The following is a 16,848-nucleotide window of genomic DNA, read 5'->3' as shown; positions in this document are numbered from 1 at the left end:
GACCCAACACTGAAACCGTAGGGTCCACTAATAAAATTAGTCTACGATGAGCAGTGTCCAATGATTACAACTCTCTGTCTTCTCCCACTCAAACATCCCTTTATCCATAGCAGCAATTTGCCTCCAATGCCACACTGCTCCAATTTGTTCAGCAGTCTTCCATTTGCAACAGTAACAAAAGCCTTTCTAAGATCCAAATATATGATATCAAAGTTATTCCCTGCATCCAGTTCCTTTGTGACCACATCATAGTATCCAATCAAACTGGTCAGGCAAGACTTTCCCTTAACAAAACCATGCTGTGTCCGAGCTATAACTGAAGTCTTGTCTAGATGATCCTGCAGTGCTTCTTTAACCAGTGCCTCCATTAATTTTCCGGGAACAGAAGTTAAACTAACAGATCTATAATTACTTATGTCACCTTTTGATCCTCCTTTGTGAATTGGGGTCACATTTGCACATCTCCAGTCCATGGGTACCTCCCCTAAGTCCAAAGAAGCTCTCATAATTATGGCTAAAGGTTTGCTTACTTCCTTTGCTGCCTCCTTTAATATAACTGGATAGATCCTGTCCACCCCGGGTGTCTTTTTTATATTTATCTTCAACAATTTCTCCTCCACTTTCCTCTCAGTTATTACAAAATCATTTAGCTCACTTCCAGAGTTTAACTCACCTCTGGCATTCCCTTCCCTGAATAACTTCTCATGGGTGAATGTAGATGCAAAATACTCATTTAGCTTGTTAGCCACCTGAGCAGGATCATCAACAGTGGAACCATCGATATCCAGTGGACCATTCTGATTCATCCCTTTCCTTCTATATTTTACATAGGTAAAGAACTCTTTGCTGTTTTTTCTTTTCATCGTTTGCCAAGGATTTCTCGTAATCTGCCTTTGCCTGCCTAATCTCCTTTGTGACTTGGTTACAGACCAGCTTATATCTATCATTGCCCATTAATTTATATGTATCCCATTTTTCTTCTCCACCATAAGTCTCATTATTTCATCTGACATCTATTTAGGCCTAAACCTTGAACAATATTTATTTGTTTGTATGTAAAGCCTAGTAGCTACGAAGATAAATTATTTGAATAAATTATTTTTAATTTGCTGTTGGTAACATCATCAGTTGGTCCCACTCTATAGAATTTAAATACCGTAGTCGCCTTTACGAAAGCAAAAACCCTTCCCTTTACCCCTGATGGTAGTTACCTCTAAGTAAATCCCACTTCAGCACACTGTGATCACTGCCACCTAGTGGTTTCTTTATCTGCATATTCTTAATGCATGAAGAATCATTACTAAAAAAAGCAGTTTGGTAAATAAATTTATTTACCAAAACTGGAAAAGAGAGAAAACTGGATAACAAATTACAAAAAATAGTTGGCAAACCATAAGATGGAAGCTTGTTTAGAAAACCTTTATGCCAAACACGATCGAAAGCCTTTGAGATATCAAGAGCAACTGCTTGTGTTTTGCCAAACTTTTCCATTGAATTTGTCCATTAATGGGTATTATAAGTAAGAATATCACCAGTGTACAAATCGACACTTACGAAATCCATTCTGGCAATCATTGATCAGACGGAAGGTTTATAGGTAGTTTAAGAGTTGGCAGTTAATTGATTTCTTCATTACTTTAGAAAGAGTAGAAGTAACTGCAATGGGACGATAATTGGATGGGAGCGATTTGCCACCCTTTTTTTGGAACTGGCTGGATATGAGCAAATTTCAAAGCAGAAGAAAAAACACCTTTGGAATAAGAAAGTGAAGAAGGGCGACAAAGAACAGGAATAATTTCAGGAGCACAGGTTTTGAGAAAATGTGGATAAATACCATCAGGACCTGGTGCTTTCTTAGCATCAAGATTCATCAAAATTCTTCTGATATCCTTTTGACGGAAGACCACAGGAGGCATTGAATGGAGCGTGTTGAGAATGATGGGGGGTGTTTTACCAAGATCATTAATACATGAGTTGGAAGAAAAGTGGGATGCTAGCAGGTCAGCTTTATCCTTGGCTGAAGTGACAATAGAACCAACTGGTTTTGACCAAGGTGGAAGCAGAGATGGGCAAAAGTTGCAGCCAATAGCTTTGGCAAGAGACCAGAATGCTTGGCTACCATTAGGGCAAGAGGAAAGTTTTCTACCCTTAGCCTGTTCAACATCTAGTTTGGACTGATTAATAACTGCTTTACAATTGTTGTGAGCATTGGTGTAGGCAGAAAATGAAAAACTGAAAACAAGCCAATTACAATATGCAGCATTCTTCTCTTGAATAGCCTTAGCACATTTATTGGAAAGCCAAGGTTTAGATAAAGAATGAGATTTTAAAGTGGAGTTTGGAATAAACGATTCCATTCCTACAAGAATAATTTCTCTGACACGATCTGAGCAAATGTTGACATCAGAATTTGTGAAACAGTAATCCAACCAGGGAAAAAAAGAAAAGAAATCTTGCAGGTCATCCCATTTTGCATTCTTGTAATGCCAAACAATACAAGGTTGGTAAAAGCCATGAGATAAAGGCTCCATTGGAGAAGAGAAAATCACCAAGTTGTGATCTGAGGTGCCTAAAGGATCACTCACCTCGACTGTATACTTGGCAGAGTTGTTTGTGAAAAAAAGATCAAGATTGCTGGTTGTGTGGTTAAGACTGTCTGATATTCTGGTAGGTAAATAATCTGTGAGAGGTCATTAGTAACTGCAAAAGCCTCAGCATCTCAACCAGCTTGGCCCATGTGACAAGAAAATTGATGCCAATGGGGGTGTGAACATTAAAATCACCAAGGAAAATTACCTCACTGTTAGGAAAGTTGGACTGGAGAAAGTCAAGTTGCAGAGAGAAGAAGTCAAAAAGTTTCAAGTGATTAGTGGAGTTGGGAGAATGGTAGAGACAACAGATGAATCTGACAGAAAAAGTGCATGGGGTTTGGCAGACTGTAAGTGGAAATGGACATCATTGAGATTAGAACTGAGACCATGTACATTTGTGAAATGAACTAGAAAGTGTTTGGAAGGTTTAGATCTTTTTGTAGATAAGTTTGCTCTATTAATTTGACAATTCATGGTGTATTCAATAGTAAGGAAAAGTGCGGGGGGCATGCTGTATGAAGTAATGAAATTTTTGGATATGGCGTACACATGGTAAGAATATATACTCAGATCTTTGACATAATGTGGTTTCAACAATCCATCCCGCATACACACAACTCGGACTTCCTCCAGTCACTATCTAGCAGAGTAGAGGTAGCAAGATTATACACTAGCTGATCCAGAGGCCTCCAAAGAGTTACCAATAGGTTCAGTCCGGTGTACTAACTAGCAGCTGGCCTGTGAACACCGTTTTAGAGCAGTACCCTCAAAATGTAAGGAAGTTTAGATCTCACCATGGTGTTCATCATAACCTCAAAAGACATCAATCATACTGCATGATGGAAGAGATGGGAAAAGGTTGCTCGGAACTTAGCTCTGGAGACTAAACACGGGTTCCACCACTTCAAGCCTCCAATAAGCAAAGTGGTGGTATTGCCAAGTTGATGAAAATCATCTACCACCTAGTGTTGCCTGGTAATGTGACAACCACATAGATCTCATCACCATGAACATATTTGTTTACTTGTGACCAGTTCTTTGGCTGTTTACATTTCTTTTTATTTAATCATTTCTAATGCATTTTTTTCCTAAGTGATTTGGAATATGTTTTTTGCTGATGAATTAAACCAAAAATTTTATAGTTATGAAATGGTTGATTTATTAACACAATTTTAACTTTAATGCAGTTATTCCTGGAATGTTTCTTCAGTCTCCATCGGACATGACCAAATTACCACGTAACTCACTGCTAATAAATGCATTTAATCAATACATAGTGTGAAGTGAATTTTCAGCATGCTTCATTTGATTTCACTGCTTTAATGCCTTTCAAAAGACTTTCAAGCAGGAACAATTACATCATTGTTCCTGGTTAGAAGCACTAGCTGTGGCAGGTTCCAACATTAATCACAATTATGGAATCCACATACATTCTATTATGGAAGAGGTTATTTTACAGCATGAGGAGCGATGCAAACTTATAATGTGTACATTATAATGCAAACTTATAAGATGTACATTATACTACTTCCACAGAGTCTGATGTGTCGTCCCTCCCTCTCTCTCTCTTTGTCATATAGTCCGTTCTGTTATAACATGGTACATGTGTTCCTAAAAATCTCTGCGTTATGGTATTTCACACATTAAAAACTACACGGCTTATGGGAAAAATAGGAATAGTTCAGTCTAGTAAGTAAACACTAAAAAAAGTTAGAAACCCAATAAACTTGCTAACACAGGTTTAAACATCTTATATTTCTAATACAGTTAATAAATAAATATTACTAAATATTGCACTTTACCTTTACAAGATAAGAAATTTTATTTGATTGATATTTCTCTTCAATGACATTTTCTTTTTTTTTTTTTTTTTTTAGATTGTAAAATTTAAAACAGTAAAAAAGCTTATCAATCAATAACGATGAACACGGCACGCACAAATAAGACAAGTTTATGAAGCTTAAAAATTAGGAATGAAAGAGAAGATTATGAAAATTTATTTATGTATTCAGGGCCGGATTAAGGATGAAAGATACCCACAGCCATATTTAAATTTGAGGTCTCTTTAATATACATATATATACAGGGTGGCCATAATTAAAGTATCCCTATTCAGGGCTCTCTGTAGCTCTAAGTAATAAGCAGAATGCCACCAAAATTAGTAAGTGAACTATTCAAGGCATGGGGAGAAGGATCCCGTGAAAAAAGAAATTAGTTCCAAAATCTGCTGATTGATTGATTGATTGCTTTTGGATTTTATTGGCGCATTAGCAACTAGGGCTACAAAATCTGCTGATATGGCACTGTACAAGAGAAAAGACATGACAAAATACCAACAAATAAATAACTAAGACAAACCTTAATGAAATTACAAATTTTTATTTGTGCTATTTGCAAAAAAACAGAAAGAAACTGAACTAAACTGCCAGAGAAAATGGTTTCACAGCTCCAAACTCACTCACAGTTTACTCCTGATGGGCGATAATGTTGCTGATAGTGGAGTTGGTTTTCGATGTGATTACTATTGTTCTGGACCAGAAATTGCATTTGATGCACAGTGTGCTCGACTGCAGGATGCAACATCTCTGGAGTAATGTTCTGCACATGCAGTGTTACACTATCCTTTTAAGACAGTCAGGTTAGCATTAGTAGAGGCATACAATGCAGGAAAGCAAGCTTATGCAGCATCAGCCAAAAAAAAAAAAAAAACACCTCCCATTTCACCCCTCCATTCGTTCCAAATGCCTGTTCAGCTCAGCCTTAAATTTATTTAGACTATTAGTTTCCACAACAAAAGATGGAAGCCTGTTCCACCAATGAACTACCTGCTGGCTAAAGGCAAATTTCTGCACATCTATTCTACAACTATCTTTCCTCAATTTGAAACTGTGCCCCCTCAGGTTCTTAGTCTGAGCAAGAGGAAGAATCCCATCAGCATTCAGCTTGCTCAACCCATTCAAGGCCTTATACACCTCAATCAGATCACCTTGCAGGTGCCTACTCTCCAGGTGCTGAAATTTGCAGAACTTTAGCCTTTCTTGGTAAGAGAACACCTTTGTTCCCCTCACCAATCTTGTTGCCCTTCTTTCTACTTGTTCTAGCAACTCTACCTCCTTCCTAAAATGAGGCCTCCAGACCTGTACACAGTACTCTAGGTATGGCTTGACCATTGCCTTGTATAATGGAATAATCACCTCCTTGTTCCTGCTAGCAAAATTCCTATATATCATTGACAAGACTCCATGATCTGCCCTTGAAGCCAGTCTGCACTGCTCAGCAAACTTCATATTTGACTGCACAATTACCCCCAGGTTTTTTCACTTTCCACTTCCCTGAGTGTAGTGCCACACAGTTGGAACGTTTCTCTGGGGTTACTTCTACCTATATGCAGTATTTTGCATTTGTCAATGTTAAAATTCGGTTGCCACTTCTCAGCCCATTCTGGCCACTTTTCTATATCCTGTTGCAGTAGCACGCTGCCATTACTGTCTTTAACAGCCAACCTTTGTGTCATCTGCAAACTTAGATATTAAAGCTGATATACCTTCATCAATATCATTGAAACATATACAAAACAATGGTGGGTTGAACACCGAACCCTGAGAGACTCAACTAATAACATTAGTCCACAAAGAAAAGCATCCATTGATTAACACTGTCTGTCGTCTCCCACTCAACAATCCCTTTATCCATTGTAGCAACTTACCCTTAGTGCCATACCTCTCCAATTTGTACAGCTGTGCAACAGTATCAAAAGCTTTCCTGAAATCCAAGTATATGATATCAAAATTATTTTTAACATTCAGTTCTTTTGTGACCACATCATAATATCCAATCAAATTGGTCAGACAAAACCTCCCTTTAACAAACCCATGCTGTGTCTTAACTATTACTGCAGTCTTGTCTAGATGATCCTGCAATGCTTCCTGAACCAGTGATTCCATTATTTTCCTGGAACATAAGTTAAACTAACAGGTCTGTAGTTACTTTTGTCACCTTTTGAACCTCCCTTTGTGAATTGGTGATACATTTGCATGTATCATGTCCATGGTACATTTGCATGTACCATGGACATGATACATGCAAACTGCAGTCCATGGGAACCTCCCCTGAGTCCAAGGAAGCTCTCATAATTATGGCTAAGAGTTTGCTTATTTCTTTTGCTGCCTCCTTTAATATAACTGGACAGATTCCATCCACCCAGGTGCCTTTCTTATGTTTAACTTCATCAATTTCTCCTCCACTATGCTCTCAGTTATTACAAAAATCCATGCTCCCTGTTGGCATTTCATAAACTTCTGACACTCCCCTCATTGAATAACTCCTCATGTGTGAGTGTAGATGCAAAATATTCATTCAGTTTATCAGCTACCTAAGCATGATCAACAATAGTCAACTCATCTATATTAAGTGGTCCAATCTGATTCATCCCATCCCTTCTAGAGTTTACATATGTAAAGAACTCTTTGCTGCTTTTCTTTGCATCCTTTGACAAGGATTTCTGGTAATCTGCCTCAGCCTGCCTAACCTCCTTTGTGACTTGATTACAGACTAGTTTTTATCTGCCATATGCTTCTGTATCACCTGAGGGACTCTTCCTCAATAGACATTGACCTTGAGGTGACCCCACAACCAAAAATCACACAGTGTAAGGTCAGGCGAACGTGGTGGCCATGCAAAGGGAAACAATTGACTAATGACTCTTTCTGCAGTAAAGTGATGCCGGAGAACCTGCTGTACTGGTTGTGCAATATGAGGAGTACCACCTTGCATAAAATTGTCTCATCCAGACATCCTCTTTGCTGCAGTTGAGGAATAATGAAACTGCTCACCATGTGATAATAACTTTGTGCTGTAATGGAACAGGTGGCTGTTCCTGCTGGGTGCAAATCCTCGAAAAAGTATGGCCCAAGCATGAAATTTGAAGTCACACCACACCAGACGTGATTTTCGGTGATCGCAATGGGATTTGCTGAATAGCAGGCAGTGCTTCTGAAGCCCATATTCAGCAGTTTTGAGTGTTGACAGTCCCAAAAAATAAAAATGGGCCTCACCTCCCCAAAGAATGTTCCATTGCCAGGCATCAACAGCTTCTATTCTGACCAAAAACGTTAGAGTAAATGAGATTTGTTTTTCAGGATCATCTCTTTGCAGCTGCTGCTGGCGACTGATCTTGTATGGATAATAGTGGATTAGTTTCCGAGGAATTTTCCACACAGTGGAATATGGGACATCCAATTGCCTCGCTACTCCCCGTGCACTATTACTAGTTCCAGCAGCTATATCAATGGATCGGTTGACGATAGATGTTGCAATTTCCTCTATTACCTGAGGTGAAAAGGCTTCCTTCCTCTTCCAGGCTTAACAACAAAGCACCCAGTTTCCTCAAATTTATTAATAGTCCTAACTGCTGCAGCTGATAAAGGACCTTGACGTAAGTTTTTACAGCATCTAAGTTCACACAGAGCAGCTGCTGCATTGCATCTATTAACGTAGAAAACTTTGAAATTAAAGCACAATCCGGCAGAGTGAGATACATTGTTAACAGTAAACTTACAGAATACGTTTGCGATGTTCGTGTTCTGCCTTTATAGCTCTCTGCTGTTGGGAAAATTAAATTAACTCAGATTTGTGCAAATTTTCTGCTCTCTTAGATGTCTTATTTTTTAGTTTGGATTTAAAACTTTAGTGCAATTCAGTTTCTTTCTGTTTTTTTGCAAAGAGCACAAATAAAAATTTGTAATTTCATTAAGGTTTGTCTTGGTTATTTATTTGTTGGTACTTTGTCATGTCTTTCCCCTTGTACAGTTCCATATTATCCCCTATCAGCAGATTTTGAAACAATTTTTTTTTTTCACAGGATCCTTCTCTCCATGCCTTGAATAGTTTACTTACTAATTTTGGTGGCATTCCGCTTATTACTTAGAGCTACAGAGCTACTACTTAGAGCTACCTATATACTTTAATTATGTGTATAAGTCAAAATTGTTTTATGTTCTTTGACTTGAAAAATAAAATAACAATAAAAACAATTTTAATAGAAAGTTTTAACTTATTTATTATACAATAAAAAAAAGTATATAAGAATAAAATTTAAACACTTAACAAGTTAAGTTTTAAGTATGCTTTTATATTACATGTTTTGGTTTATTATTATTATTAGAAATTTTTATCAGTAATTCAGAAAATATTTACACTGAAAATTAGGCCCCATCTTCAGGTGAGGCCCCTGGCCATGGCCAGTTTGGCAGTAGCGTTAACGTGGCCCTGTATGTACGGCTCACAATACCGGTAAAAATCTTAATACTGGTATTTCGGTGTTTTTAATTTATGAAACCGAGATACCAGTATTAGTAGTAGTGGCATGTGATCAAGAAAGCAAGTATATGAGCTTATGCAGCATCAGCCAAAAAAAAAAAAAAAAAAAAAATTTACAAAACAATTCCCTCTAAATTAATACCAGTATTCCAAAAAAAAACATTTTTCACAATAAATTTTGATGACAATTAGGTGCAATAAAGTAAGGAAAAAACAAATAATTACTTGAATTCACGTTTTAAATCAAACTTTTATTACAATAATAAATATTCTAGCAAAAATGATTAAACATAGAGTTATTCTAAAACATAAAAATAAGCATCCACACTACCTGTCCGAATAAAGTGAGCTTTTAAGAAACTCAATAATGTTATCGTTTAAACTGGATCTAATTTTGGTACATATTTAATTAGCGGCAGAAACATCCGTTTGGATTCTGTGCTGGTTGGTGCTTTGTACTGAGATAGTCGTAGACGAGTCACAATCTAACCACCCCCCCCTTATTCTCTCATCTTCAAAAAACTTATTTCCTTTTTGACTTTTTATGGCACTATATCTGTATTAACGAAAGAAAGGGACTGACAGTTAAGCTTGTGGGGTGGTTATTTATTAATTTTTATTTCCCTGTACCTTAGTATCGCCGTCAGTGGCCATTGTTATGGTATTCGTACAGTAGCTCCCCTCGAGCACTAAGCCCCACAAGCTAACTGACTCCGTTAAAAAATGAGAATTTCCAGGAGCTGAGGGATATCCCCCCCCCCGCCACACACACACAAGAATATATGTTATATGTCATATATATATTATATGTGAGCTGTCAGTTTCTCAAGAGCAATGACACATATATAAAACAAAAGTCATTTATCATACAAATCTATTACAATACATAACCAGTGTTCATTTACATCTAATCTATTCATTTTTCTCATTCAATCTGTTAACACATGCTATCATTTCCATAAAATTTCTCTCAATTAACACTCTCAACTCTCTCTACAGCTTCAAACACTAAAGTAATTCAATCTTATGCAAACCCCAGAGCTGTTTGCATAAGATTGAATTACTTTATATGCATTTATTCAAGCTTATATGAAAACCCCAGAGGTGTTTGCATATAAACTTGCATATAAAAAAGTAATTTAAACCTGACCCAATCACGGTGTTATTTTTTAAACTCACTCTTCTTCCTTTGGTGGGAAAAACAGAATATTTTTTCCCACACAACAAAACGCTTTCATCTTTTACCTCAAGATCACCTGTTCACAATACCTTTGAACTGCTGCTCCATACTGACACCCTTTCCCAAAATGCACTGTGTCACATCCTCAAGTAGCGGTGTAATAGAGGGATTAAACTATTGTTTGGAAACTTTGAATTTTAACCCTTCCACACCTGCCATATCACTGTTCACCATATTTCCTAATTGCCCTACCAGGCCTACTGCCACTAATGGAAATATTTCCGTAATGATGTTTTTGTTATTCCATAAGTGCTTTACTTACACACACCCACACACTATACTTACTAAGAGAAATATATTTGTAAGATTTTATGTCTTACAGTTTCATGACATTTTCAGGTTTCCGTTGCATTTGTGCTGTGTATAACAATCCCTCATTTGCAAATTCAGCAGTCGATTTTGTCGATTTTAAACCTTTATGTGAATAAATCATGATAATTATTTTTTAAATTAGTACTGAAAAACCAGTATTTTTGTATCAATACCGGGATTTGAATACCGGAAAAAAATGACTGGGATCCCAGAATCTCGGTATTGTAATTCCTACCTGTATGTATTTTATATGATTGAAGGGGAAACACATTTCACCATAATATCGTAAAAATCCACAGGAATTCCAGCTATGGGTATTATCGCAAATGCAGTAAGGTAAAGTTTACTACCAGTTTATAATTAGATTGCACTAACTGAAAAGCCCAATAAACCAGGAACTGCAAATTGTTTTATGGTAGTGACCTCCAGAAATATGCTCCTCTGCTCACACTATCACACCTCATGAAATTTCTGTTTGAACAGAAAAATATGAGCTCCTGAAAACAAGAGTCGGCCGACAATATCACATGAATACAGCGAATGACAACAGTGTGTCTCCAACCAATACAACTACAGTAAATGGGAAATATAGCTCTCACACATTTGATGTTTGATATTTTTTGAGGTTCGTAAACTTGTATGTATTGCTGCACAGGTTGCTACATTCAGCTTGATGCCGGATTTTTCGTTCACCTAGTGTTACTTGCAGACGAAATCGAGCATGAGCCAACATGAAAATCGCATTATACTGGAATTGTTCCCTAATATATCAGTCGCATTGGAGCAAATTTGCGTTGTGAAAATGCTCGTCATAAAAGAACTGACTGTACCACGTGATATATTCTCTGCCCCTGCGATATAATGATGATATGCTACCCTACTTGTCTTCAAAGTTTATAAAGGAGCATATAGATCAGCAAACTATTTGGTGTATATTTTGTTTTTAATTCTTTTAGTATTTATCTGTATATTTTTATTTCTATGTAGGTTTTAGCTTCTATTCTTTATAAATTTTCCATTATGCTGTACTTTATTTATATTATTTTCACTACATTTTAATCTAGTTATATTTCTTATGTTTCATTGGTAATTACATGATTTATTTCAGTAAATAAATGGATATTGTTATTTGTTTTTGAAATCAAGTTGTTTTACTTGTCAGTTGTGTGAAATCAGGATACTTACTTCAAACTGTTCTTCTTGAGGTACTCCTAAAGTAGCTCTATCATATATAGACATCGCATGTCTAGTTAGGCCATGATCCTCTTCAAGTTTTGCATATAATAAATAGATAGCTAAACAAAAAAATTTACAATATGAATTTAAATGCACAAATTTTTATGTTTACAAGACTCTGCTGAAAATTTTCCAAGAGGTTTATTTCTAGTCATTGAACACAAAATATTTAATGTTAAAAATTTTAATATCTAATGTTAAAATTAATATTTGAAATTGTTGTTCAATAACAGCATAATATTTTTACTCATTTATTACAATCATCCACTTAGAAAAGGAGGTGATTATAGTAATAATTCACTCCACAGGGGTGCATTTTTACCAATGGCAAGTACGAGGTGTAATCGAAGAGGTCACTGACTGAACTTACATTTGTGAAATGGTGAATCTTTTTTTTTTTTTTTTTAAGTTGTTGGCGCATTGGCTTCTATGGCCATAATGCACCTCCCAAGGTTTTTGCACTACTCTGATCTAAGCCTGAGGCAGGATTCGAACCCGCGACCTTTGGGTTGCCAGGCAGGCACTCTACACACCTGGCTAGCCCGGTCGGCTAGTGAATCTTACTAGATATTCAGATGAATCACTTTCAAAGAAGTCTCTGACTCCTTATACACTAATTCCAAAACTTCTCGAACTTCTAGAAGTATTCCTGTCAGGCTCCTTAAAATTGCTAAATAGCGAATAGTTGTTCCTTTCACATTATAAATAACTTCCTAAGATTGATTGAGGTCTTTCAGGGGCTTTAAACATGGGAAATAAGAAAATTAAAAAAAAAAAATCACTGAGTTCAATCTGGTGAGCATGGTAAACAGGGGACAACAATAATTAGCATTAGTAAAGGCATATGGTGCAAGAAAGCAAGCTAAATATAGCATCAGTCAAAAAAAAAAAAAAAAAAAAAACTGTCCCATTTCACCCATTCATTCACTCCAAACGTTTGTCTAGTTCGGCCTCTAATTTATTTAAGCTGCCAACTTCCACAACGACAGATGGAAGTTTGTTCCAGCAATCAACCACCCATTGACTAAAGGAACATCTATTCTACGACTGTTCTTCCTCAATTTGAATTTATGCCCCCTCAGGTGCAGAATGTGAGCAAGAGGAAGAATCCCATCAGCAACGAGCTTGCTCGAACCATTCAAGGCTTTATACACCTCAATCAGATCACCTCACAGGCGCCTGGTCACCTGCATGGTGATCTGGGGCATAATGGAGTACTTCAGATAAAATTCTTGAATGGAAAGCACAGGGCATTGTTATAATGCAAATTCCAATTCTACAAAGCCTGCTTTTCCAGCCATTTCCTGTGAACAATGTTGCACAATTAACATAGCTGTTTTGTAGCATTCCTGGTTCACTGTTTGACCATGCAGGTCAAATTCATAATGAACAATGTCCTGGATCAAAAAAATACAATCATCATGGTCATCACATATGATAAAGATTGTCCTGCTTTTTTGGGCCTAAGAGATGATGGAGTCTTCCACCAAGAGAACAGGCCTTTGTTTGCAGGTCACAGCCATACACTCATGATTGCCAGAAGAAACAGTGTTAGTCAGGAGCAGCACCTTAATGAATCTTGTGAATCAGTGAGGATGCAAAGCACAACTGTGGCTAAAATGTATTTCATTCCCAAATCTTGTATTAAAATTGATTGACATATCCCATAAGAAATACCAATGTCACTAGCAGGTCCATAGATAGTTAAATATCTGTCAGGATCATATCACAAACACATCTCTGGATCATATCCCAAGCAAGGATTGAATCACTGGTTTTGGAAGTTGAAGGGTAGTAACGATTTGTATAGATGTTTAAACGCTGCAAGAAGCCTTGGAACAAAATATAGCATGTTTTCTGAAAGCCATTTTTAATGTTCTGTGGGTGTCTGTTGCATTTTCCTTAATTTGAAACAAAATTTGATGCAAATTTGCTGCTCGGTAAAATTTTAATATAAAACACAGGTGGTTCATGCATTACTGTGTCTAGATAAGTTACCAAACATGTTGTAACAAGTCATACTCACTACAGCACTGAAAAGAAAGTCAGTCCTTGAAACTTTTTGATCACGCATTTTATGCAACCTCACCAGTTTTTGACTTGATATAATGTCAAGTCAAATTGGTGAGGCACTTTTGAACATTAACACTTTACTGCCATAGCAACTTTTCTAGATTATTTTCGAACTGAAGACAATGACAAAGTTTAGTATAATAATTCTATATAATAATACAGAAATGTACTCATTGTAACTTGTAGAAATTGACTCTCACACATGAACTATTAATGGCAGCACACCTGCAGAACACCTCATTTTAGTCTGAATCTGCAGGTTTAAAACAAAATTGGTTGGCAAAATTTAGATACTGTATAATAAGAGATTTTTCATTTCTGATATAATGGTGTTTTTTTTTGCAATGAAGACTGCAAATTCAAAGAATTTTGAGCTCCTGGAAATGGATAAGTTTTTTAAAAAGTTGTCATTTTATTGAACTAACTAGGCTTATGGTTGCTAGTCACGTTTTTTCAGTTCATTTTTAGCTGGAGATTTTCTAGGTATATTAAGTTACAACTTAATATACCTAGATAAAACAGAGGTGATTTACTAGGTATATTAACTTAATATACCTAGACCCTTTATATCGAAAATTTGGTGCAAATAACTCATACTGTGGTGGTAGGGGAATTCTAGTATTTTTAATTGTGATATTACAGGTATCTCGAGCATTTAAATCATGTTGGTTGGCATTAACAGATAACTTTATTATCTATTAAAACTAACTTATAACTTTACAAGCATAAAAATATAGCATAATACATACAAAAAACTCAATAACATAAGCTGAACAGTGTAATACATTTTGGGGCTGAATAGTGTTATTATTGAATTTAAGTATATTAGTTTGGTGTATTATTCTCAATAAAACTGAACTTGAACAGGAATCATACCTTACACCAGAGCAGCAGAACAAAGGGCCCAAATCATAGTCAGAATCACAGTCTTATGGAATGTACTACTTTTTTGATGTTTGCAGATCTATCTGGAATGGGACACGATATAGCTTGTTTGTTTGTTTGTTTTTAGGAGCATTAGCAACTAAGGCCATATTGCTCCGGGATATGCGGTGGTCATCCCCTGACCTTTCCGCATCCTCCATATTTGGTGGTGACGGGCTCGAACCCCAGTCTAATCAAGAAGCGTGTGCTATGCACTGCTGCTCCTTCCCACCTGGCTACGGAGGCGCCTCACGATATAGCATTAGAGGATATCTTTGTACTTGTTCAATACAAAGACCATGAGGATATTAGACATAAACTCAGGGTTTTGAAGGGTGTTTATGAGAGCTTGAAGAACAGGAGAATGCCTTCGAAGGAAATAAATTGGGGGCAAATCATGCTCTGAGTTGCCCCACCACAACACCAGAGCTTGCACTAGCACATCAGATAAGGCAAAATGTGTTGATAACTTTACTGTCAGGGAAATATATTGAGTGCAAAATTATAGGTGGAATAGGATTAGGGTATGCCTGCCAAGGACAAAAGTTGATTCTATAGAGCAGATATCATCTTTTAAGGGCACAAAAGAAAAGGTGATATTGCTGTGCACGTTGGCTCTAATGATATTAAGAGTATGAGAGCTGAGAACTTAGTTAACAAGTACAGGACAACGATGAGAAAAATTGAAAATTAGGGTTAAATTCTGAAGTATCTGCAATTCTGCCCAGGCACGATAGGGGTAAGTAAATGACAAGAGCCTTGTCAATCATTTCATCCCCCGAGACAATGTGCAAAGCTTAGAATTAGCAAATTAGAAAATAACAGAATACAAATTAGAATTCTTCTCCGCATGGTCTGAGCCTGATAACGGAAGAAACTGCTTCTATAGGGATGGGATAAACTTAAAAAGAATGGGTGCAAAAATATTTGCTGATGCTAACAAGGCAGGTATAAGTCTCCGGAAAATGTTGAGAAAAATTCGCGAGTTAGAGTTAAATTTGAAAGTGTCTAAAATTCTGCCCAAACATGATAGGAGGAAGTACATGAGAGCATTGTTAATCTATTCAGCTCTCGAGAAATTGTGGAATGCTCATGGGAATTCTCTTCTGTTGATAACAGAAGAGAATGTTAATGCTTCTACAGAGATGGGATGCACTTAAATAGAAAGAATGCAAGAATATTTGCTGATCATATTGAGGCAGTGTTAGTAGGGTCAGAAAACTGCTACCTTGTGGACGGATACACAAACTAATCGATTAACAATAGCTGGCAATAACAGGCAGAGGTGAAAGTGAATTCTTGTACTGCTTCTATTGGAACATGCAGAAGCCTGGAAAGCAAGATAGCAGGGATTTCAAGTTTTGCTGTGGGTCATAATAGAACAAGGAAATACAGAGCTGTGTTAGGATAACTACAAGTAAGAACAGGTGCAAGTATACTTGAATATACACCAATGGTAGGAACATAGTAAATAACTTGGATGAATCTGAAGCACCTCATCAAACTGGTCACGTCATCAAAGGCAGGCATTCTGGAGATATCAGAAACTTGTCACTCAGATGTCACTCAGAATAACTATGCTCATAGTTATCATGGAAAAGAAAATACATGAGTTGTGTTGGGGTAACTGAGGGTAAAAACAGGTGCAGGTGTACTTTCACACAGGGTGATTCACTACCAGTGCGACAAACGTGCAGGTGTAGGGGACACAAAAACGAATCGGAATCACATAGCATTGCAGGGTCCGAAATGCCTTCGTAATGCGGTAGAGGACGTTGAACGGGAGGTCGCGTGAACAGCGATCCTGCTGGAAGTCAGCATTTGCGAACCAGTTCCCAGGGCAGTAGGATGGATGAGTATTCAAACGTTGAACTGGCCGACATGCAGCTCGCATACGGAGCTGCGGACTGTAATGGTTGCGCCGCTCTGCGCTTGTACCAGGAATGTTTCCCGCACAGGCGTGCTCCTCATCATACGATTTTCACAAGTGTGCACAGAAGGTTACGTGAGACTGGTTGTTTCATGAGAGGTACCATGAATCGAGAGCGAATGGCGAGGACGCCAGATAATGAGGAGAATGTCCTACGTCTTGGAGAAGGCAATCCGAGTACGAGTACTCGAGCGATAGGCCAACGACTGGGTATTTCCCAATCC

At 37.2% G+C, this 16,848-nt stretch overlaps 1 protein-coding gene across 2 annotated transcripts in view; it reads right to left on the bottom strand.

The window, feature by feature from the left end:
- fand (Pre-mRNA-splicing factor SYF1 fand) overlaps nucleotides 1-16,848 on the bottom strand; it is a 385,689-nt gene that overhangs the window by 64,581 nt on the left and 304,260 nt on the right. For both annotated transcript variants that reach the window (XM_090368673.1, XM_090368674.1), the window contains one exon: nucleotides 11,647-11,756. In XM_090368673.1, coding sequence (XP_090224799.1) covers nucleotides 11,647-11,756 — 110 coding nt within the window. The remainder of the gene's footprint in view (nucleotides 1-11,646; nucleotides 11,757-16,848) is intronic.

Source organism: Mastigoproctus giganteus, chromosome 2 (genome assembly GCF_048544385.1).
Source record: "Mastigoproctus giganteus isolate SK-2022 chromosome 2, ASM4854438v1, whole genome shotgun sequence".
Taxonomy (NCBI): domain Eukaryota; kingdom Metazoa; phylum Arthropoda; class Arachnida; order Uropygi; family Thelyphonidae; genus Mastigoproctus; species Mastigoproctus giganteus.
The sequence above is the reverse complement of the archived record's forward strand: the minus strand, read 5'-3'. Positions and strand labels throughout refer to the sequence as shown.